This window comes from Sus scrofa, chromosome Y (assembly GCF_054392235.1).
Source record: "Sus scrofa isolate SSC_HxYL_T2T_F1_AM1 chromosome Y, Sscrofa_HxYL_maternal_Yorkshire_Landrace_v2.0, whole genome shotgun sequence".
NCBI lineage: Eukaryota > Metazoa > Chordata > Mammalia > Artiodactyla > Suidae > Sus > Sus scrofa.
This window is the reverse complement of record NC_139402.1, coordinates 1,708,070-1,732,267: the sequence shown is the minus strand read 5'-3', so window position 1 is coordinate 1,732,267 and position 24,198 is coordinate 1,708,070. Positions and strand designations below refer to the sequence as shown.

At 46.9% G+C, this 24,198-nt stretch overlaps 1 protein-coding gene across 11 annotated transcripts in view; it reads left to right on the top strand.

Annotated features, from left to right (window-relative positions):
* The window catches only part of PPP2R3B (protein phosphatase 2 regulatory subunit B''beta), an 81,633-nt gene that overhangs the window by 46,614 nt on the left and 10,821 nt on the right, over positions 1 to 24,198 (top strand). For all 11 annotated transcript variants that reach the window (XM_021081366.2, XM_021081364.2, XM_021081369.2 and 8 more), the window contains 2 exons: positions 23,660 to 23,763; positions 23,944 to 24,046. In XM_021081366.2, the coding sequence (XP_020937025.1) occupies positions 23,660 to 23,763; positions 23,944 to 24,046 (207 nt within the window). The remainder of the gene's footprint in view (positions 1 to 23,659; positions 23,764 to 23,943; positions 24,047 to 24,198) is intronic.

The window sequence follows — 24,198 nt, the reverse complement described above, 5'->3', positions numbered from 1 at the left end:
GTTATTTGTGGATTTATTAATGATGGCCATTCTGACTGGTGTGAGGTGGTATCTCATGGTAGTTTTGATTTGCATTTCTCTTATAATCAGCGATGTTGAGCATTTTTTCATGTGTTTGATGGCCATCTGTATATCTTCTTTGGAGAAATGTCTCTTCAGGTGTTTTGCCCATTTTTCCATTGATTGATTTTTTTTTTTTTTTTTTTTTTTTTTGCTGTTGGGTTGTATAAGTTGTTTACATATTCTAGAGATTAAGCCCTTGTCCGTTGCATCATTTGAAACTATTTTCTCCCATTCTGAAAGTTGTCTTTTTGTTTTCTTTTGGGTTTCCTTTGCTGTGCAAAAGCTTTTCCGTTTGATGAGGTCCCATGGGTTTATTTTTGCTCTAATTTCTATTGCTTTGGGAGACTGACCTGAGAAGATATTCATGAGGTTGATGTCAGAGAGTGTTTTGCCTATGTTTTCTTCTAGGAGTTTGATGGTGTCCTGTCATATATTTAAGTCTTTCAGCCATTTGGAGTTTATTTTTGTGCATGGTGTGAGGGTGTGTTCTAGTTTCATTGCTTTGCATACAGCTGTCCAGGTTTCCCAGCAATGCTTGCTGAATAGACTTTCTTTTTCCCATTTTATGTTCTTGCCTCCCTTGTCAAAGCTTAATTGACCATAGGTGTCAGGGTTTCTTTCCGGATTCTCTATTCTGTTCCATTGGTCTGTCTGTCTGTTTTGATACCAGTACCACACTGTATTGATGACTGTGGCTTTGTAGTATTTCTTGAAGTCTGGGAGAGTGATGCCTCCTGCTTGGTTTTTGTTTCTCAGGATTGCTTTAGTGATTCTGGGTCTTTTGTTGTTCCATATAAACGTTTGGATGGTTTGTTCTAGTTCTTTGAAAAATGTCATGGGGAATTTGATACGGATTGCATTGAATCTGTAGATTGCTTTGGGTAATATGGCCATTTTTACAATATTGATTTTCCCAATCCAGGAACATAGACTATCTTTCCATTTCTTTACATCTTCTTTGATTTCTTTGATTAAAGTTTTATAGTTCTCGGCGTATAGGTCCTTTGCCTCCTTGGTCAGGTGTATTCCGAGGTATTTGATTTTGTGAGGTGCAATTTCAAAAGGTATCGTGTTTTTGTATTCCTTTTCTAATATTTCATTGCTGGTATACAGAAATGCAACGGACTTCTGAATGTGAATCTTATATCCTGCTACTTTGCTGAAGTTATTAATCAGTTGAAGTCGTTTTGGGGTTGAGTCCTTAGGGTTTTCTATGTATAGTATCATGTCATCTGCATACAGTGACAGTTTTCTCTCTTCTCTTCCTATATGAATGCCTTTTATTTCTTTTGTTTGTCTAATTGCTGTGGCTTGGACTTCCAGAACTATGTTGAAGAGCAGTGGTGAGAGTGGGCATCCCTGTCTTGTTCCAGATTTGAGTGAGAAGGCTTTCAGTTTTTCCCCATTGAGTATTATATTTGCTGTGGGTTTGTCATAAATGGCTTTGATTGTACTCAGGAATGTTCCCTCTATACCCACTTTGGCGAGGGTCTTGATCATGAATGGATGTTGGACTTTGTCAAATGCTTTTTCTGCGTCTATTGAGATGATCCTATGATTTTTGAATTTTTTTTTGTTAATGTGGTGTATGATGCTGATTGATTTGCGTATGTTGAACCATCCTTGTGAACCTGGGATGAACCCAACCTGGTCATGGTGTATAATTTTTTTGGTATGTTGTTGGATTCGGTTGGCTAAGATTTTGTTGAGAATGTTTGCATCTATATTCATCAATGATATTGGGCGATAGTTTTCTTTTTTGGTGGTATCTCTGTCTGGTTTTGGAATGAGGGTGATGGTGGCCTCATAGAATGTCTTTGGGAGTATTCCTTCTTCTTCAACCTTTTGAAAGAGTTTAAGGAGGATGGGCACCAATTCCTCTTTATATGTTTGATAGAATTCGCCTGTGAAGCCATCTGGTCCTAGACGTTTATTTGTAGGGAGTGATTTTATGACCTCTTCAATTTCATTTCTGGTGATCGGTCTGTTCAGTTGGTCTGTTTCTTTTTGATTCAGTTTTGGCAGGCTGTAAGATTCTAGAAAATTATCCATTTCTTCCAGATTGTCCAACTTGTTGCCATATAGTTGTTCATAGTATTCTCTTATGGTTTTTTGTATTTCTGCTGTGTCCGTTGTGATTTCTCCTTTTTCATTTCTAATTTTGGTTATTTGGGTTCTTCCTCTCCTCTTTTTAGTGAGTCTGGCCAGGGGTTTGTCAATTTTGTTCACCTTTGCAAAGAACCAGCTCTTGGTTTTAACTTTCTCTATTGTTTTTTGAGTCTCTATTTTATTGATTTCTTCTTTGATCTGTGTAATTTCCTTCCTTCTGCTGACTTTAGGACTTTTTTGTTCTTCTTTTTCTAATTCATTTAGGTGGAGTGTTAAGTTGTCAATTTGGGATCTTTCTTCTTTTTTGAGGAAGGCCTGTATTGCTATAAATTTCCCTCTGAGCACTGCTTTTGCAGCATCCCATCGATTTTGAGAGGTTGTGTCTTCATTATCATTTGTTACAAGGTATTTTTTAATTTCCTTCTTGATTTCCTCATTGACCCATTGGGTTTTTAGTAGTGTGTTGTTGAGTCTCCATGTAGTAGGTTTTTTCTCATTTCTTTTCCCGTGGTTGATTTCTAATTTCATGGCGTTGTGGTCAGAGAAGATACTTGAGATAATTTCTATGCTCCCAAATTTACTGAGATTAGCTTTGTGTCCCAATATGTGGTCAATTCTTGAGAATGTTCAATGTGCGCTTGAAAAGAATGTGTATTCTGATTTTTTTGGATGTAGTGTCCTGAAGATATCAATTAAGTCTAACTTTTCTATTGTTTCCTTTAGGCTCTCTGTTGCTTTATTGGTTTTCTTTCTAGAGGATCTGTCCATTGATGTGAGGGGGGTATTAAGGTCTCCTACTGTGATTGTATTCTGATCAATTTCTCCCATTGTGTCTGTTCGTATTTGTTGTATGTATCTGGGTGCTCCTGTATTTGGGGCATATATGTTGACGATAGTAACATCCTCTCCTTGGATGGATCCCTTAATCACTAAGTAGTGTCCTTCTTTGTCTTTCTTTATGTCTTTTGTTTTAAAGTCTATTTTGTCTGATATGAGCGTTGCGACTCCTGCTTTTCTGTCATGTCTATTGGCGTGAAGTATTTTTCCCCACCCTTTCACTTTCAATCTATATGTGTCCTTTGTCCTAAGGTGAGTTCCTTCTAGGCAGCAGATTGAAGGTTTTTGCCTTTTTATCCACTCAGGCACTCTGTGTCTTTTGATCTGGGCATTTAGTCCATTGACATATAAGGTGATAATTGATAGATGATTATTTATTTCCATTTTGAACCTCGTGTTCCAGTTGATTCTATGGCTCTCCATTCTTCCTTTCTTTTTTTTTTTTGGTTGGATGGTCTCCTGTTATTATCTGCTTGAGTGCATTTTTTTTTCATTTTTTGCAAATGCAATATTTGCTTTTGGCTTGTGGTTGCCCTGTTTATTTTATTTTTCTCATTCAAAACCTATTTTATTTTATTTTATTTTATTTTATTTTTACATTTTCCACTGTACAGCAAGGGGGTCAGGTTATCCTTACATGTATGCATTGCAATTACAGTTTTTTCCCCCACCCTTTCTTCTGTTGCAACAGGAGTATCTAGACATAGTTCTCAATGCTATTCAGCAGGATCTCCTTGTAAATCTATTCTAGGTTGTGTCTGATAAGCCCAAGCTCCCGATCCCTCCCACTCCCTCCCCCTCCCATCAGGCAACCACAAGTCTCTTCTCCAAGTCCATGATTTTCTTTTCTGAGGAGAGGTTCATTTGTGCTGGATATTAGATTCCAGTTATAAGTGATATCATATGGTATTTGCCTTTGTCTTTCTGGCTCATTTCACTCAGTATGAGAGTCTCTAGTTCCATCCATGGTGCTGCAAATGGCATTATGTCATTCTTTTTTATGGCTGAGTAGTATTCCATTGTGTATATATACCACCTCTTCCGAATCCAATCATCTGTCGATGGACATTTGGGTTGTTTCCATGTCCTGGCTATTGTGAATAGTGCTGCAATGAACATGCAGGTGCATGTGTCTCTTTTAGGTAGAGTTTTGTCCAGATAGATGCCCAAGAGTGGGATTGCAGGGTCATATGGAAGTTCTATGGATAGATTTCTAAGGTATCTCCAAACTGTTCTCCATAGTGGCTGTACCAGTTGACATTCCCACCAGCAGTGCAGGAGGGTTCCCTTTTCTCCACAGCCCCTCCAGCACTTGTTATTTGTGGATTTATTAATGATGGCCATTCTGACTGGTGTGAGGTGGTATCTCATGGTAGTTTTGATTTGCATTTCTCTTATAATCAGCGATGTTGAGCATTTTTTCATGTGTTTGATGGCCATCTGTATATCTTCTTTGGAGAAATGTCTCTTCAGGTGTTTTGCCCATTTTTCCATTGATTGATTTTTTTTTTTTTTTTTTTTTTTTTGCTGTTGGGTTGTATAAGTTGTTTACATATTCTAGAGATTAAGCCCTTGTCCGTTGCATCATTTGAAACTATTTTCTCCCATTCTGAAAGTTGTCTTTTTGTTTTCTTTTGGGTTTCCTTTGCTGTGCAAAAGCTTTTCCGTTTGATGAGGTCCCATGGGTTTATTTTTGCTCTAATTTCTATTGCTTTGGGAGACTGACCTGAGAAGATATTCATGAGGTTGATGTCAGAGAGTGTTTTGCCTATGTTTTCTTCTAGGAGTTTGATGGTGTCCTGTCATATATTTAAGTCTTTCAGCCATTTGGAGTTTATTTTTGTGCATGGTGTGAGGGTGTGTTCTAGTTTCATTGCTTTGCATACAGCTGTCCAGGTTTCCCAGCAATGCTTGCTGAATAGACTTTCTTTTTCCCATTTTATGTTCTTGCCTCCCTTGTCAAAGCTTAATTGACCATAGGTGTCAGGGTTTCTTTCCGGATTCTCTATTCTGTTCCATTGGTCTGTCTGTCTGTTTTGATACCAGTACCACACTGTATTGATGACTGTGGCTTTGTAGTATTTCTTGAAGTCTGGGAGAGTGATGCCTCCTGCTTGGTTTTTGTTTCTCAGGATTGCTTTAGTGATTCTGGGTCTTTTGTTGTTCCATATAAACGTTTGGATGGTTTGTTCTAGTTCTTTGAAAAATGTCATGGGGAATTTGATACGGATTGCATTGAATCTGTAGATTGCTTTGGGTAATATGGCCATTTTTACAATATTGATTTTCCCAATCCAGGAACATAGACTATCTTTCCATTTCTTTACATCTTCTTTGATTTCTTTGATTAAAGTTTTATAGTTCTCGGCGTATAGGTCCTTTGCCTCCTTGGTCAGGTGTATTCCGAGGTATTTGATTTTGTGAGGTGCAATTTCAAAAGGTATCGTGTTTTTGTATTCCTTTTCTAATATTTCATTGCTGGTATACAGAAATGCAACGGACTTCTGAATGTGAATCTTATATCCTGCTACTTTGCTGAAGTTATTAATCAGTTGAAGTCGTTTTGGGGTTGAGTCCTTAGGGTTTTCTATGTATAGTATCATGTCATCTGCATACAGTGACAGTTTTCTCTCTTCTCTTCCTATATGAATGCCTTTTATTTCTTTTGTTTGTCTAATTGCTGTGGCTTGGACTTCCAGAACTATGTTGAAGAGCAGTGGTGAGAGTGGGCATCCCTGTCTTGTTCCAGATTTGAGTGAGAAGGCTTTCAGTTTTTCCCCATTGAGTATTATATTTGCTGTGGGTTTGTCATAAATGGCTTTGATTGTACTCAGGAATGTTCCCTCTATACCCACTTTGGCGAGGGTCTTGATCATGAATGGATGTTGGACTTTGTCAAATGCTTTTTCTGCGTCTATTGAGATGATCCTATGATTTTTGAATTTTTTTTTGTTAATGTGGTGTATGATGCTGATTGATTTGCGTATGTTGAACCATCCTTGTGAACCTGGGATGAACCCAACCTGGTCATGGTGTATAATTTTTTTGGTATGTTGTTGGATTCGGTTGGCTAAGATTTTGTTGAGAATGTTTGCATCTATATTCATCAATGATATTGGGCGATAGTTTTCTTTTTTGGTGGTATCTCTGTCTGGTTTTGGAATGAGGGTGACGGTGGCCTCATAGAATGTCTTTGGGAGTATTCCTTCTTCTTCAACCTTTTGAAAGAGTTTAAGGAGGATGGGCACCAATTCCTCTTTATATGTTTGATAGAATTCGCCTGTGAAGCCATCTGGTCCTAGACGTTTATTTGTAGGGAGTGATTTTATGACCTCTTCAATTTCATTTCTGGTGATCGGTCTGTTCAGTTGGTCTGTTTCTTTTTGATTCAGTTTTGGCAGGCTGTAAGATTCTAGAAAATTATCCATTTCTTCCAGATTGTCCAACTTGTTGCCATATAGTTGTTCATAGTATTCTCTTATGGTTTTTTGTATTTCTGCTGTGTCCGTTGTGATTTCTCCTTTTTCATTTCTAATTTTGGTTATTTGGGTTCTTCCTCTCCTCTTTTTAGTGAGTCTGGCCAGGGGTTTGTCAATTTTGTTCACCTTTGCAAAGAACCAGCTCTTGGTTTTATTAACTTTCTCTATTGTTTTTTGAGTCTCTATTTTATTGATTTCTTCTTTGATCTGTGTAATTTCCTTCCTTCTGCTGACTTTAGGACTTTTTTGTTCTTCTTTTTCTAATTCATTTAGGTGGAGTGTTAAGTTGTCAATTTGGGATCTTTCTTCTTTTTTGAGGAAGGCCTGTATTGCTATAAATTTCCCTCTGAGCACTGCTTTTGCAGCATCCCATCGATTTTGAGAGGTTGTGTCTTCATTATCATTTGTTACAAGGTATTTTTAAATTTCCTTCTTGATTTCCTCATTGACCCATTGGGTTTTTAGTAGTGTGTTGTTGAGTCTCCATGTAGTAGGTTTTTTCTCATTTCTTTTCCCGTGGTTGATTTCTAATTTCATGGCGTTGTGGTCAGAGAAGGTACTTGAGATAATTTCTATGCTCCCAAAGCATAGAAATTGAGCATTGAGATTAGCTTTGTGTCCCAATATGTGGTCGATTCTTGAGAATGTTCAATGTGCGCTTGAAAAGAATGTGTATTCTGATTTTTTTGGATGTAGTGTCCTGAAGATATCAATTAAGTCTAACTTTTCTATTGTTTCCTTTAGGCTCTCTGTTGCTTTATTGGTTTTCTTTCTAGAGGATCTGTCCATTGATGTGAGGGGGGTATTAAGGTCTCCTACTGCGATTGTATTCTGATCAATTTCTCCCTTTGTGTCTGTTCGTATTTGTTGTATGTATCTGGGTGCTCCTGTATTTGGGGCATATATGTTGACGATAGTAACATCCTCTCCTTGGATGGATCCCTTAATCATTAAATAGTGTCTTTGTTTGTCTTTCTTTATGTCTTTTGTTTTAAAGTCTATTTTGCCTGATATGAGTATTGCAACTCCTGCTTTTCTGTCAAGTCTATTGGCATGAAATACTTTTTTCCATCCCCTTCACTTTCAATCTATATGTGTCCTTTGTCCTAAGGTGAGTTTTTTGTAGGCAGCAGATTGAAGGTTTTTGCTATTTTATCCACTCAGCTACTCTGTGTCTTTTGATTGGGGCATTCAGTCCATTGACATATAAGGTGGTAATTGTTAGATGATTATTTATTGCCATTTTAAACCTTGTGTTCCAGTTGATTCCATGGTTCTCCATTCTTTCTTTTTTTGGTTGGATCGTCTCTGGTTATTTTCTGCTTGAGTTTTTTTTTTTGTTTTGTTTTGTTTTGTTTTGTTTTCTTTTTTTGCGAATGCAATGTTTGGTTTTGATTTGTGGTTGCCCTGTTTTTTAAGTATGTTAACCTCTTAGTATAATTGTGTGTTTTAGCCTGATGGTCCTGTAGGTTCAAACACTTCATTACTATACTAAAATTAAGAAGAGAAACAAAAACAACAACAAAAAAACAAAAACCAAAAATCCCAAATTTTTTTTAATGAGTCTATTTATTTCCTTACTTCCCTTGCCAACATTTTATGATTTTGATGACTCTTTTTTCTTGGAAATTTTATTTTGTTTTAAACATGTTCATGATTAAATCTGTGTGCTGGCTTATTTGAGTGACTGCGCTCTGATTGTGGTTTCCTCAATCCTAGTTCTTCCTCTTCTTTTTTTTTTTCTTTTTCCTCCCTTTCTTTCCTTTCTTTCCTTCCTTTAGAGAAGCCCTTTCATTATTTCTTTTAGCTTGGGTTTTGTACTGCTGTATTCTTTTAGCTTTTGTTTGTTGGAAAAATGTTTTATTTCCCCTTCTATTTTAAATGATATTCTTGCTGGATAGAGTATTCTAGGTTGCATATTTTTTCATTTCAGTGCTTTAAATATCTCTTGCCATTCCCTCCTGGCCTGCAGAGTTTCTGTAGAGAAATCAGCTGATAATCTTATGGGGGTTCCCTTATAATTGACACTTTGCTTTTCTCTTGCTGCCTTTAGGATCCTCTCTTTATCATGAACTTTTGCCATTTTTATTATGATGTGTTTTGGTGTGGGTCTGTTTGTGTTCACCTTGTTTGGGGCCCTCTGTGCTTCCTATATCTTGAACTCAGTATCCCTTAGATTTGGGAAGTTTCCAGCGATAATTTCTTCAAATATATTTTCCATCCCCTTATCTTTTTTCACTCCTTCTGGAATTCCTGTTATGCATAGATTCGCCCACTTATATTACCCCATAGGTCTCTTATATTGCTTTCATGTTTTTCCTTTGGTTTTCTGTCTGCTGTCCTGTTTGGGTGATTTCCGTTATTCTGTCTTCCATCTTACTAATTTGTTCTTCTGCATTATTCATTCTGGTTTTTACTGCCCTTAGCTCAGTTTGTGTCTCTGCAAATGAATGTTCTAGTTTTTCTTGGCTCCTCCTTATGTTTTCAGGTTCCTTTCTGATGGTGTCTGCATTACTGTTCATATCTTCTCTTAATTCCTTCAGTATTTTCACTATTTCTCTTTTGAACTCCAGGTTTGTCAGACTGCAGAGATCTGTTTCATTGCTCACTGCTTTAGGTGAGTTCTCCTGTTGGTTTGACTGGGGGTGATTTCTCAGCTTCTTCATCTTGCTTGTTGTTTTTTTTTTTTTTTTCTTGGTGGAGTTGTACTCCCTGTGGCCGGGCAGGCTTTGCCTTGACATTGCCGTGGAATATTTCCTGAGGGCTGGCGTTGTTGGTCGGTCTTCTTTGAGGCAGCATGGCTTTTTCTGAGGGTGGGCAGGGCTGACAGGGTCTCTCTGAAGCAAAGGAGGACTTCCTCAGGGCAGATAGGACTGGGAGGTCCACACCACGATGGAAGCAGATTTCACACGGCCAGGCAGAGCTTGCTCTGGTGTTTCTGGGCCATGGGGCTCTTCCAGGGGGCTAGCAGTGCTGGACAGCTGTTCCACGGGAGTGCCGCACCCCCTGAGCCTGGGAGCGGCCAGCTGGGCCACTGAGAACCCAAGGGGCTCTTCCCCAGGGCAGCCAGGATTGGCAGGATCAGCCCACAATGGAGGCAGATTTTGCACAGCCGGGCCGGGCTTGTTCTAGCTTTTCTGGACTGCGGGCCTTTTCCAGGGGGCTGGCAGTGCTGGGCAGCTGTTCTATGGGGAGTGCAGCACCCCCTGAGAACAGGAGCAGCTAGCTGGGCCGCTGAGAACCCAAGGGGCTCTTGCTCTCCTCTTTTCTTTTGTTTTACCCAGTTATGTCATGGGGTTCTTGCCATTATTGGAGTTTAGGTTCTTCTGCCAGTGATTAATTGCTGTTCTGTGTGAGTCGATTAATCTGTAGATGTGGGGTTTTTTTGTTGTGTTTGTGGGCGAGGGCAAGCGTGTCCCCCTACTCTTCTGCCATCTTGCCTCCAAAACTCGTTATCTTCTTGTATGATTTTTCAACTCTATCAAATCTGCACAGACGACCCTTTTCCTTTGTAGGGTTATTTATTTCTGCTTCCTTTGACCACTCATGCTGTAGAGTAACTGACACTACTTTTTTCGGATAAATATCTGTCAGCTTCATGGGGTACTCTACTTTTTTTATCTTTTATGAATCTCTGTTTTCATCTTTACTACTTTCTTTTTTCTTTTTAGAGCCACACCTGAGGCATATGGAAGTTCCCAGGCTAGAGGTCGAATTGGAGCTGCAGTTGCTGGCCTACACCACAGCCATGGCCACACAGGATCCACGCGGCATCTGTGACCTACAGCACAGCTCACAGCGACACCAGATCCTTAACCCACTGAGCGAGGCCAGGGATCGAACCCACGTGTTCACAAACACAGTGTTGGGTCCTTAACCTCTGAGCCACAGTGGGAACTCCTCCTCTTCACTCCTGTCTTATATGTGTTTCTTTTTTTTTTTTATAATTTTTTTATTTTCCCACTGTACAGCAAGGGGGTCAGGTTATCCTTACATGTATGCATTGCAATTACAGTTTTTTCCCCCACCCATTCTTCTGTTGCAACATGAGTATCTAGACAAAGTTCTCAATGCTACTCAGCAGGATCTCCTTGTAAATCTATTCTAAGTTGTGTCTGATAAGCCCAAGCTCCCGATCCCTCCCGCTCCCGTCCCCTCCCATCAGGCAGCCACAAGTCTCTTCTCCAAGTCCATGATTTTCTTTTCTGAGGAGAGGTTCATTTGTGCTGGATATTAGATTCCAGTTATAAGTGATATCATATGGTATTTGTTTTTGTCTTTCTGGCTCATTTCACTCAGTATGAGAGTCTCTAGTTCCATCCATGTTGCTGCAAATGGCATTATGTCATTCTTTTTTATGGCTGAGTAGTATTCCATTGTGTATATATACCACCTCTTCTGAATCCAATCATCTGTCGATGGACATTTGGGTTGTTTCCATGTCCTGGCTATTGTGAATAGTGCTGCAATGAACATGCGGGTGCATGTGTCTCTTTTAGGTAGAGTTTTGTCCAGATAGATGCCCAGGAGTGGGATTGCGGGGTCATATGGAAGTTCTATGGATAGATTTCTAAGGTATCTCCAAACTGTTCTCCATAGTGGCTGTACCAGTTGACATTCCCACCAGCAGTGCAGGAGGGTTCCCTTTTCTCCACAGCCCCTCCAGCACTTGTTCTTTGTGGACTTATGAATGATGGCCATTCTGACTGGTGTGAGGTGGTATCTCATGGTAGTTTTGATTTGCATTTCTTTTATAATCAGTGATGTTGTGCATTTTTTCATGTGTTTGATGGCCATCTGTATATCTTCTTTGGAGAAATGTCTCTTCAGGTCTTTTGCCCATTTTTCCATTGATTGATTGTTTTTTTTTTTTTTTTTTTTGCTGTTGGGTTGTATAAGTTGTTTACATATTCTAGAGATTAAGCCCTTGTCCGTTGCATCATTTGAAACTATTTTCTCCCATTCTGAAAGTTGTCTTTTTGTTTTCTTTTGGGTTTCCTTTACTGTGCAAAAGCTTTTCGGTTTGATGAGGTCCCATGGGTTTATTTTTGCTCTAATTTCTATTGCTTTGGGAGACTGACCTGAGAAAATATTCATGAGGTTGATGTCAGAGAGTGTTTTGCCTATGTTTTCTTCTAGGAGTTTGATGGTGTCCTGTCATATATTTAAGTCTTTCAGCCATTTTGAGTTTATTTTTGTGCATGGTGTGAGGGTGTGTTCTAGTTTCACTGTTTTGCATGCAGCTGTCCAGGTTTCCCAGCAATGCTTGCTGAATAGACTTTCTTTTTCCCATTTTATGTTCTTGCCTCCCTTGTCCAAGATTAATTGACCATAGGTGTCAGGGTTTCTTTCCGGATTCTCTATTCTGTTCCATTGGTCTGTGTGTCTGTTTTGATACCAGTACCACACTGTTTTGATGACTGTGGCTTTGTAGTATTTCTTGAAGTCTGGGAGAGTGATGCCTCCTGCTTGGTTTTTGTTTCTCAGGATTGCTTTGGCGATTCTGGGTCTTTTGTTGTTCCATATAAATGTTTGGATGGTTTGTTCTAGTTCTGTGAAAAATGTCCTGGGTCACTAGATAGGGATTGCCTTGAATCTGTGGATTGCATTGGGTAGTATGGCCATTTTTACAATATTGATTTTCCCAATCCAGGAACATGGACTATCTTTCAATTTCTTTACATCTTCTTTGATTTCTTTGATTAAAGTTTTATAGTTCTCGGCGTATAGGTCCTTTACCTCCTTGGTCAGGTGTATTCCGAGGTATTTGATTTTGTGAGGTCCAATTTCAAAAGGTATCGTGTTTTTGTATTCCTTTTCTAATATTTCATTGCTGGTATGCAGAAATGCAAGTGACGTCTGAATGTGAATCTTATATCCTGCTACTTTGCTGAAGTTATTAATCAGTTCAAGTCGTTTTGGGGTTGAGTCCTTAGGGTTTTCTATGTATTGTATCATGTCATCTGCATACAGTGACAGTTTTATCTCTTCTCGTCCGATTTGGATGCCTTTTATTTCTTTTGTTTGTCTAATTGCTGTGGCTAGGACTTCCAAAACTATGTTGAAGAGCAGTGGTGAGAGTGGGCATCCCTGTCTTGTTCCAGATTTGAGTGAGAAGGCTTTCAGTTTTTCCCCATTGAGGATTATATTTGCTGTGGGTTTATCGTAAATGGCTTTGATTATATTCAGGAATGTTCCCTCTATACCCACTTTGGCGAGGGTCTTGATCATGAATGGATGTTGGACTTTGTCAAATGCTTTTTCTGAGTCTATTGAGATGATCATATGATTTTTGACTTTTTTTTTTTTGTTAACGTGTTGTATGATGCTGATTGATTTGTGTATGTTGAACATCCTTGTGAACCTGGGATGAACCCAACCTGGTCATGGTGTATAATTTTTTTGGTATATTGTTGGATTCGGTTGGCTAAGATTTTGTTGAGAATGTTTGCATCTATATTCATCAATGATATTGGGCGATAGTTTTCTTTTTTGGTGGTATCTCTGTCTGGTTTTGGAATGAGGGTGATGGTGGCCTCATAGAATGTCTTTGGGAGTATTCCTTCTTCTTCAACCTTTTGAAAGAGTTTAAGGAGGATGGGCACCAATTCCTCTTTATATGTTTGATAGAATTCGCCTGTGAAGCCATCTGGTCCTGACTTTTATTTGTAGGGAGTGATTTTATGACCTCTTCAATTTCATTTCTAGTGATGGGTCTGTTCAGTTGGTCTGTTTCTTCTTGATTCAGTTTTGGCAGGCTGTAAGATTCTAGAAAATTGTCCATTTTTTCCAGATTGTCCAACTTGTTGCCATATAGTTGTTCATAGTATTCTCTTTTGGTTTTTTGTATTTCTGCTGTGTCCGTTGTGATTTCTCCTTTTTCATTTCTAATTTTGGTTATTTGGGTTCTTCCTCTCCTCTTTTTAGTGAGTCTGGCCAGGGGTTTGTCAATTTTGTTCACCTTTGCAAAGAACCAGCTCTTGGTTTTATTAACTTTCTCTATTGTTTTTTGAGTCTCTATTTTATTGATTTCTTCTTTGATCTGTGTAATTTCCTTCCTTCTGCTGACTTTAGGACTTTTTTGTTCTTCTTTTTCTAATTCATTTAGGTGGAGTGTTAAGTTGTCAATTTGGGATCTTTCTTCTTTTTTGAGGAAGGCCTATATTGCTATAAATTTCCCTCTGAGCACTGCTTTTGCAGCATCCCATCGATTTTGAATGGTTGTGTCTTCATTATCATTTGTTACAAGGTAGTTTTTAATTTCCTTCTTGATTTCCTCATTGACCCATTGGGTTTTTAGTAGTGTGTTGTTGAGTCTCCATGTAGTAGGTTTCTTCTCATTTCTTTTCCCGTGGTTGGTTTGTAATTTCATGGCGTTGTGGTCAGAGAAGATACTTGAGATAATTTCTATGCTCCTAAATTTGTTGAGAGTCGCTTTGTGTCCCAACATGTGGTCGATTCTTGAGAATGTTCCATGAGCATTTGAGAAATTATATGTGTTTCTCTTGTCACTTTTCCAGCTTCTTGAACATTGATACTTCTTTTCAGTCGGCTTTCCCGCGCTCTGATACTGAGTAAGGCCCCTGCTTTAGGTGTGCACTTTGACCCAAGTGGACATGGTGCATGTCTGGTTTCTGCAGCATCCCCGCAGTGCATAGGGTGTGCATGCGGCCCTGACTGACCACTGACCGCCTGCCACACAAATGTTGGCCTGATCCCAGCACCCCAGTGAGCCAAGCTGCTGCAGCTGTCTGTGCATGAGGTTCATGCCCCAGACGTGCGTTTCTCTGGGGTGTCCATACCTCGTTGCTGAATTGCTGCTGGTCTGGTGACTGGGTTGTTTCAGGACACCCCATAGGGCCGTTTTTGACGTGGTGGCCCTGGCGCATTCCAGCCAGAGGCCCTGGAAGCCGTCAGCACTGGGCAGTGATGCTTGTCATGACCGCTGCACTGGTGGGTGTGTGCAGGGCCCAGACACTGGCTTCATGCCTCCCTTCCCAGGACCAGATTGGGTCCCTGCTCATGTTTCTCATCAGAGTCTCTTTTCTGTTTCCCAGCAGCTTCCTTGTATAACTGATGTGAGCAAAGAGCTGGGGTGCACTGTGCATGCATGTGTGTGTGTGTGTGTGCACTTTAAACAGTGAGTGTGTGCAGTGTGAGCAGTGTGTGTTGTATGTGTGCACTGTGGAGCAGTGAGTTGTGCAGTGTGTGTGTGCAGTGTGAGCAGTGAGGGTGTGTGAGTAGTGAGGGTGTGCCATGTGAGCAGTGTGTGTGGTGTGTGTGCACTGTGTTGCAGTGTGTGAGCAGTGAGTATGCAGTGTGTGTGTGCAGTGAATGTGTGGGTGTGCACTTTGCGTGTGTGGTTACTCTGTGCAGTGTGTATATGCACTGTGTGAGCAGTGAGTGTGTGTGCACAGTGTGTGTGTGAAGTTACTCTGTGTGTGCACTGTGTTGTGCACTGTGTGTGCAATGTGTGTGTGGGTTGTGCAGAATGTGTGGATGGGTGTGTGTATGGGTGTGTGCACTGTGAGCAGTGGGTGTGTGTGTGCATTAAGTGTGCACAGTGTGAGCAGTGAGTATGTGTGTGCAGTTACTCTGTGTGTTTTCACTCACATTCTCCCAGAGCTCACAGGGCCATAAGCAGCCTGCCATTCCCCAGGTGTGTGTGTGTGTGTGCAGTTACTTTGTGTGTGTGTGTGCAGTTAGTGTGCGTGTGTGTGAGTGTGTGTGAGAGCCCAGAGCTCACAAGACTGTAAGCAGCCCATCATTCCCCAGGCTATGTGTACTGTGTGCAGTTACTGTGTGTGGAGTTACTCTGTGTGTGTGTGTGCAGTTACTGTGTGTGGAGTTACTCTGTGTGTGTGTCTGTGTGTGTGCAGTTACTGTGTGTGGAGTTACTCTGTGTGTGTGTGTGTGTGTGCAGTTACTCTGTGTGCATGCAGTTAATGTGTGTGGAGTTACTCTGTGTGTGTGTGTGTGTCTGTGTGTGTGCAGTTACTGTGTGTGGAGTTACTCTGTGTGTGTGCATGCAGTTAATGTGTGTGGAGTTACTCTGTGTTTGTGTGGGGGGTAGTTACTCTGTGTGTGTGTGGAGTTACTGTGTGTGGAGTTTGTGTGTGTGTGTGTGTGTGTGTGTGGAGTTACTGTGTGTGGAGTTACTCTGTGTGTGTGTGCAGTTACTCTGTGTGTGTGCATGTAGTTAATGTGTGTGGAGTTACTGTGTGTGTGTGTGTGTGTGTATGGAGTTACTCTGTGTGTGTGTGTGTGTAGTTCTGTGTGGAGTTATTCTGTGTGTGTGTGTGTGTGTGTGTGCATGTGGAGTTTGTGTGTGTGTGTGTGCAGTTACGGTGTGTGGAGTTACTCTGTGTGTGCAGTTACTCTGTGTGTGTGTGTGTGTGCAGTTACTCTGTGTGTGTGCAGTTACTGTGTGTGGAGTTACTGTGTGTGTGTGTGCATGTGGGGTTTGTGTATGTGTGTGTGTGGAGTTACTGTGTGTGTGTGCAGTTACTCTGTGTGTGTGTGTGTGTGTATGTGGAGTTTGTGTGTGTGTGTACAGTTACTGTGTGTGGAGTTACTCTGTGTGCAGTTACTGTCTGTGGAGTTTGTGTGTGTGTGTGTGTGTGGAGTTTGTGTGTCTGTGTGTGCAGTTACTGTGTGTGCAGTTACTCTCTGTGTGTGTGTACAGTTACTGTGTGTGGAGTTACTCTGTGTGTGTGCAGTTACTGTGTGTGCAGTTACTCTGTGTGTGTGTGTGTGTGTGCGTGCAGTTACTGTGTGTGGAGTTACTCTGTGTGTGTGTGCAGTTACTCTGTGCATGCAGTTACTGTGTGTGGTTACTGTGTGTGTGTGTGCGTGCATGTGGAGTTTGTGTATGTGTGTGTGTGCGTGCAGTTACTGTGTGTGGAGTTACTCTGTGTGTGTGTGCAGTTACTCTGTGTGTGCGTGCAGTTACTGTGTGTGGAGTTACTGTGTGTGTGTGTGTGGAGTTTGTGTGTGTGTGTGTGGAGTTACTCTGTGTGTGTGTGCGTGTAGTTACTGTGTGTGGAGTTACTCTGTGTGTGTATGCATGCAGTTAGTGTGTGTGGAGTTACTCTGTGTGTGTGTGTGTGTGTGTGTGTGTGTGTGCAGTTACTGTGTGTGGAGTTACTCTGTGTGTGTGTGTGTGTGTGTGTGTGTGTGTGCGCGCAGTTACTGTGTGTGGAGTTACTCTGTGTGTGTGTGTGTGTGTGTGTGTGTGTGGTGGGGGGAGAGGGAGAGCCTGGAGCTCACAGGGCCATAAGCAGCCTGTCGTTCCCCAGGCTGTTCCTTCCGGTCCAGCCGCCCCAGCCCCAGGCTCCACGGCTCTGCTTTCTGTCTCCACGGCTTAGTTAGCACTTCTTGGAACTTTAACACAAATAGAAGCATAGAGTAGGTAACATTTTATTGTGGTAAAATTCACATAATAGTCTATCAGCATTTCAGCCATTTTAAAATTCAGAGATCTTGACAGTTCCCTTTGTGGCTCGGCAGAAATGAACCTGACTAGGATCCATGAGGGTGCAAGTTCAATCCCTGGCCTCACTCTGTGGGTTGAGGATCTGGCGTTGCCATGGCTGTGCTGTAGGTCCCAGATGCGGCTCAGATCATGTGTTGCTGTGGCTGTGGAGTAGGCCAGTAGCTGTAACTCTGATTCCACACCTAGCCTGGGAGCATTACTATGCCACAGGTGTGGCCCAAAATAGAAAAAGACAAAAAAATTATAAAAATCAGGTGTTGGAGTTGCTGCTGCGGCACAGTGGGCTCAGCAGTGTCTCTGCAATGCCAGCACGCAGGTTCAGTCTCCGGCCTGGCACCTGATGTTGTCATACCTGTGGCCTGCGTCACAACTACCACTCAGATCTGATCCCAGGCCAGGGCCCAGAACTCCATATGCCACAGGGCAGCCAAGAAAAAAGAGAAAAAGAGAAAACCCATCTGTTGTTTTCGTAGCCCTGAGTTCCATGTGCTTGTGATTCTCTAGGTACACATCCTTTGTCAGCTGTGTCCGTCTGTATGTTTGCTCTTTTCATTCTCATAACAGTCGTCGGATTTGCAAACGTTTCTAATTTTGGTCCCGTTGAGCTTTCAGATTTTTTTTTTTAACGGAGTTTGTACCTTAGGCAGGAGGTACTGGCAAATCCACGGCCCCTTCATTTCTCAGGTTTTCTTCTAGAGGTTGATCCGGTTAGCGCTTCCCTGCAGGTCTGGGCTGCACTCTGATGGCTCATTTGCACATGGCGGGTCCGAGGCAGGGTGTGTTCTGCACACGGAGCCCAGTGGCTCTGGGCCGCCTGGTAGGCACCTTGTCCTTCTGCTGCCCGGCCTTGGCCCCTCCTCCAGCATCGGTTGCCTGTCTATGTGTCCATGTCCCCAGCGTGGGTTCTGCCAGGTATCAGGCTGTGTGTGTCAGTCTTGTTTGACACTGTACTCGAATCCTCTAACCTGTGTCCTGAGTCCCTGTGACAGCGTCCCCGTGTCCTCTCTAACCTGTGTCCTGAGTCCCTGTGACAGCGTCCCCGTGTCCTCTCTAACCTGTGTCCTGAGTCCCTGTGACAGCGTCCCCGTGTCCTCTCTAACCTCTGTGTCCTGAGTCCCTGTGACACTGTCCCTGTGTCCTCTCTGACCTGTGTCCCGAGTCCCTGTGACAGTGTCCCCGTGTCCTCTCTAACCTGTGTCCTGAGTCCCTGTGACAGCGTCCCCGTGTCCTCTCTAACCTCTGTGTCCTGAGTCCCTGTGACACTGTCCCCGTGTCCTCTCTAACCTGTGTCCTGAGTCCCTGTGAGGGTTTCCCCGTGTCCTCTCTAACCTGTGTCCTGAGTCCCTGTGAGAGTGTCCCCGTTCCTCTCTAACCTGTGTCCTGAGTCCCTGTGAGAGTGTCCCCGTTCCTCTCTAACCTGTGTCTTGAGTCCCTGTGACACTGTCCCCGTGTCCTCTCTAACCTGTGTCCTGAGTCCCTGTGACAGCGTCCCCGTGTCCTCTCTAACCTGTGTCCTGAGTCCCGGTGACAGCGTCCCCGTGTCCTCTCTAACCTGTGTCCTGAGTCCCGGTGACAGCGTCCCCGTGTCCTCTCTAACTTCTGTGTCCTGAGTCCCTGTGACACTGTCCCCGTGTCCTCTCTAACCTCTGTGTCCTGAGTCCCTGTGACACTGTCCCCGTGTCCTCTCTAACCTCTGTGTCCTGAGTCCCTGTGACAGCGTCCCCGTGTCCTCTCTAACCTCTGTGTCCTGAGTCCCGGTGACAGTGTCCCCGTGTCCTCTCTAACCTGTGTCCTGAGTCCCGGTGACAGCGTCCCCGTGTCCTCTCTAACCTGTGTCCTGAGTCCCTGTGACAGCGTCCCCGTGTCCTCTCTAACCTGGGTCCTGAGTCCCTGTGAGGGTTTCCCCGTGTCCTCTCTAACCTGTGTCCTGAGTCCCTGTGACAGTGTCCCCGTTCCTCTCTAACCTGGGTCTTGAGTCCCTGTGAGGGTTTCCCCGTGTCCTCTCTAACCTGTGTCCTGAGTCCCTGTTACACTGTCCCCGTGTCCTCTCTAACCTGTGTCCTGAGTCCCTGTGACACTGTCCCCGTGTCCTCTCTAACGTCTGTGTCCTGAGTCCCGGTGACAGCATCCCCGTGTCCTCTCTAACCTGTGTCCTGAGTCCCTGTGACAGCGTCCCCGTTCCTCTCTAACCTGTGTCCTGAGTCCCTGTGACAGTGTCCCCGTTCCTCTCTAACCTGTGTCCTGAGTCCCTGTGACAGCGTCCCCGTGTCCTCTCTAACCTGTGTCCTGAGTCCCTGTGACAGCGTCCCCGTGTCCTCTCTAACCTGGGTCCTGAGTCCCTGTGAGGGTTTCCCCGTGTCCTCTCTAACCTGTGTCCTGAGTCCCGGTGACAGTGTCCCCGTGTCCTCTCTAACCTGTGTCCTGAGTCCCGGTGACAGGGTTCCCGTGTCCTCTAACTTGGGTCCTGGGTCCCTGTGACAGTGTCCTCATATCCTCCCTAGTCTGTTTCCTGGGTCCCCGTGATCATGTCCCCGTGTTCTCTCCAACCTGTGTGTCTTCAGTCCCCTTCCTCCCCCCTAAGTCTGGTACAGCGACCACACGCGGGGCTTGTCTGGAGCCTGGTTCGGGGTCTGCGGCGACCGCATCCTGCCCGCCACCACTTCCGATCCTGGAATCTTTCTCTTCTCTGCTGACGCTCTGTCCCCGCGCGCAGAAGCTGTTTTCCTGCCACCCCCGGGACCCCGCTTCCCGTCGGGTGGCTTTCTGGCCATCACTTTCTGCCGCGATGATTTCTGCTCTGTCCTCGTCTCTGCTGGATGTCACGGCTGAGCTCTCGCTCCAGCGTCTTCACCGGCAGCTTGTGCACTCAGCCTGTCTTGCTGCTGACGGGGATGTGGGGCTCTCAGAGGCCCCCCGAGCCCTGCTGGACCCCCGGCCCCAGGCACCCACATGCCGGCTTGTTTCCCGTTGCGTTTGCACCTGGCGCAGCGACACGCGTGTTTGTCGTGTCTTTTCTCTTTTGGGCAAAGCGCTCCTCACAGACCCACTCTTCTCATGCTCGACACCCGCAGCGTTAGACGCGTGTGTGCTCCCGATTCTGGCTTGGGTCTGTCCTGGGCCCCGGGGACACCGGCCGCTGCCCCTCACCCGCTCCCCGGGCTGCCGAGGCCGCCGCTCTGGCCTCTCTGCCACCCGCAGGCGTCCTGCAGTTGTGCCCCGCTTAACACCTTGTCCCTGGTGAGCAAGGACCCGTCGCCCCGCCGCCTGCCAGCCCCGCGTCCCAGGCCATCCCCTGTGCCTCTTACCTCCGGCCAGGGACCGCCACCTGGAGTCTCTCCACACCCTGCAGCCCCTCAGTCTCTGCCTGGACCCTGGCTGCCCCCAGTCTGTATTCCTGGCCCATAAACACCACCCACCCCAAACCCTCCACAGCTCTGGGGCCTCCCGGCTCTGGGGCCCTGGCCCTCCTGGCTCTGGGGCCCTGTGCTTCTGTGCCCTGCAGGAGCAGCTCCTGGACTCAGGGACAGACCTGTGGTCATAGCAGGGGTGGGGCAGGGTGTGGGTGTGGACTGGTCTGGGGGTCCCAGGGCAGAAGCTCTGGCCCCTGGACTCGGGGCGCCTCTGCCTCCCAGCACGTGGACGGGCTCTCTCCTGCGTCTTCCCGGCCTCTTGGCTCGGCTTCTTGCCTTGGGCATCAGGGATATGTCACCCACTCAGCCCCTGCCCACTTCCCGCGGCAGAGAACGGGCTCTGGAGAGGTCCAGTGTCTGACCCTCGTGCTCTCTGCAGTGACCAGTCCCCTCCGGGGCCCACCCAGGGTCGCCTCTTCAGGACACACATGCTCCTAGCACCCTGGAAGATCCAAGGGGGCAGGGGCTCCGGGTCGGCAACAGGGGCAGAGGTCACAGAGCAGCAGGGAAGGTGCTCCTGGCAGAGGCAGTCACAGTGGGGGCAGGTGCTGCTGGACCCCTGGCCCAGGGGCCTGCAGGTTCATGGGCTCCGAAGGGGCACTCGGCAGAGGCCGGGGCGTCCGTGTACCAGGTCGGGGTACTCTTGTAGCACAGCACTGATGACTGTCAGACACAGTGAGAGCAGAACCAGGCCCACGCCCAGCTGCATGCTGCTGTATTCACGGCGGGCTGGGGGTGGCTGGCCATGCGGATGGAGGACAGAGCTGGGGGGGCTCTGAGTGGAGGGAGAACAGACTTGGGAGAGTGTGAGTGGAGGGAGGGCAGTGGGGGGCGTGAGTGAGAGGGATGGAGCTGGGGGGTCAGTGGAGGGAGGACAGAGCTGGAGGGGTGAGTGGGGGGACAGAGCTGGGGGCTCTGAGTGGAGGGAGGACAGCTGGGGGGCTGTATGTTTTGGGGGGGCTTTGCAGCACAGGCACGCACAGTTTGGGGGGGCTTGGGTGTGGCATATTGGGACCTGGGCACCACCTGCCTGCGTCTCCACGTCCTGACAGGTGCATCCTCTCCTGCACCCTGTCCCCGTCTGTTCCTTGGGCGGCTCCTTGCTGTTCCCCGTACATCTTTCTGCCTCATTTCCCACTTGCCGCGGGCCCTTGTCGGGAAATGCCCGGTCCACGCCTGGTCTGTGGCCCCTAACGGTGCCTGCCCCCAGGTTCTGATGGCAAAGGTGCCCGTTCCCCCACCTCTGTCTCGGGGTTTGGGTGTCTGAGGCCTGTTCAGGAGTCTCCACTTCTGCAGCATCCGGGAGGTCTCCCCTCAGTGTTCCTGCTGGAAGGTGTGCTGTTCCAGCGCCCGTGCGCGGGGCTGGGACCCCGTGTCTGTGAGTTTGGAGGACCTGGCCTGGGCGACCTGCCGACTCTGGCTGAAGACCATGCTTCCTCTGAGCTGCAGCCGGCTTCGCCTCGAGCTGGCCTTCGGGCAGCGCTGGAGGCTGCTCCTAACCGCCGTCCCTTCTGACCGTGTCTGCCCCTCTCTGCCCCCGCGCCCCTGGCACTGCCCGGGAGATTGGACACTCCTGTGGGGTTGTACCTGGGTCTTAAACAAGCCGGTCTTTTCTACAAAACCTGCCTCCTGCATGTGGATGAGCTTTGCATTTTTTTTTCTCTTTTTTCTTTTCTTCTTTTTTTTTTTGTTTGCTTTTTAGGGCCGCACTTGGGGCACATGGAGGTTCCTAGGCTAGGGGTCCTATCAGAGCTGCAGCTGCCGGCCTACCCCACAGCCCTAGCAATGCCAGATCCTTAAGCCACTGAGCAAGGGCAGGGATCAAACCTCATCCTCACGGATGCTGGTTGGGTTCCTACGCCCCTGAGCTACAACGGGAGCTCCCCAGCTTTGCATTTTCATCGGGGGCCAGGTGACGGTTTAGCACCCTGCGTCTCCAGTGCAGGAATCAGCACGGCAGGTCCCTCCCCTTGTGGGTGTGTGGTTCCTCCCAGCCCTGCTTTGCAGCTTCCTCCTCCAGACCTCACAGTTTCGGCGTGTCTGTCTGTAGGTTGATGGTTTTGTGCTTTTTCTAAGTGGTTCTGGTGGATTGTTCGTTTCTTAATTATTGGCTGCTCGTGTGCATGTTGGCACATAGCTGACTCTCGCATGTTGTCTGGGATCCAGTAGCTGTGCCGAATTTACTCTGGAAATCTTACAGACCGCTGCGCCTGTCGCATATTTAGGAGTCGGCAGTTCCCCTCTTTGTCCCTCCTTGTGCTCCCCGCGGGGTGGAGCCGCCCACGTCCCCGTGTGCCGACGGGAGGTGCCACTGGGAGCTTGACCCCTGTGCGCAGCCTTTGTCCAGGCTCCTTGGTTTCCAGCCCGGCGTCTGTGACGACCTTGCTGCCGACTGGGTTGGGTAGGGTGTCAGCCTCTGCTCCTGAAAGGCAGAGCCGGATCCCTGTTGCAGGCCCAGGCCGGGGACGTGGTGCCGCCCTTGTCCCTGTCCCCTGGGGTGCGGACGTGGTCAGGGACGTTCCTCCCGAACCTCAGGCCGGGCTCGTGGGAGATGGGGTGGGTCCAGGCTTTTCTCTGTGGGGACGTTTTAACTGACGCCCGGCGTCCCGGAATGCAGACGCACCCAGGTTCTCTGTTCTTAATCCTGATGACACGCGACAGCCACCGTATCGGTCTGTGTCACTGCGGTCATCACGTTTAGCGGCCGCAGGTTGTCCCCCGTGTGCGCTGCCCGTCTGTCCAGCTGGCGGGCCCTGCCACGGCCACTCGCGTGGGCACGTGCCTCCCTTTGTCTGGTCCCCGGAGCTTTGCTGGGCTCCTAAGTGGTTGGAACCTCTGTGGAGACCCGACTTAGCTTTGATTTTCTCGGCTGTGCCTGTGCTGTGTCTTCCTCCCACCACGTGTTGGAGGTAGATGCGCAGAGCATGGGTTTTCAGCCTCCATCACGCCCAGTGCCAGCGCGGAAGCGGCACAGTCACCTCACCGCTGTTGTGGTCCCCGGGGCAGGATGTGTGGTCACGGCTCCATCCCTAACCCACACGGCCGTTTGCGCCCTCATCTCCGGCCAGCAGAGGACACTGCCCTTCCAGGGTTTGGGACATGCTCCTGGCTGGGCACACCTGCTGCCACACTGCCTTCGGTTGGGGAGGTGGCAGTGTGACAGCAGCTCTCCCGGGACGCCTGTCCTGCCCTCACAGTGGCCCCAGCTGTGAAGGCAGCTGCAGGGCCGGGTGCCCCTGACCGTGCCGCCGCTCCCGCTCCCACAGGCCTGCGGCTGCCCGCTCTACTGGAAGGGGCCGCTTTTCTGCGGTGCGGGGGGAGAGCGCACCGGCTCCGTCTCCGTCCACAAGTTCGTCGCCATGTGGAGAAAGTGAGTCCTGGTGGTGCGGGGGAGGGGGTGGTGGCCCCGGGAGTCCCCTGCCGCAGCCCCCGTGTCCCTCCCGGCTCTCCTGCCTGCGCCCAGCGTCACAGAGCACCTGACAGACCCTGAGTCTGGGAAGGGCCCTGGGGACGCCTGTGTGAGGACAGCCTGGCGTCCTGTGTCACTCAGGGTCCTGCAGAACTGTCATGACGATGCTGCCAAGTTCGTCCATCTGCTCATGAATCCCGGGTGCAACTACCTGGTGCAGGAGGACTTCATCCCCTTCCTGCAGGTACGTGCCTGCGGCCTCCGCCCTCCCTGCTCACGCCCTCCTCCGCCTAGCAGGCGCTCCGGGTCCCGCGTTCTCTGCCGCGCATGCTCTCCGTCCGGCCTTCTCCCCGGCCCCCACCCCCGCCGTTCCCCCCCCACCTCCTCGCAGCTGAG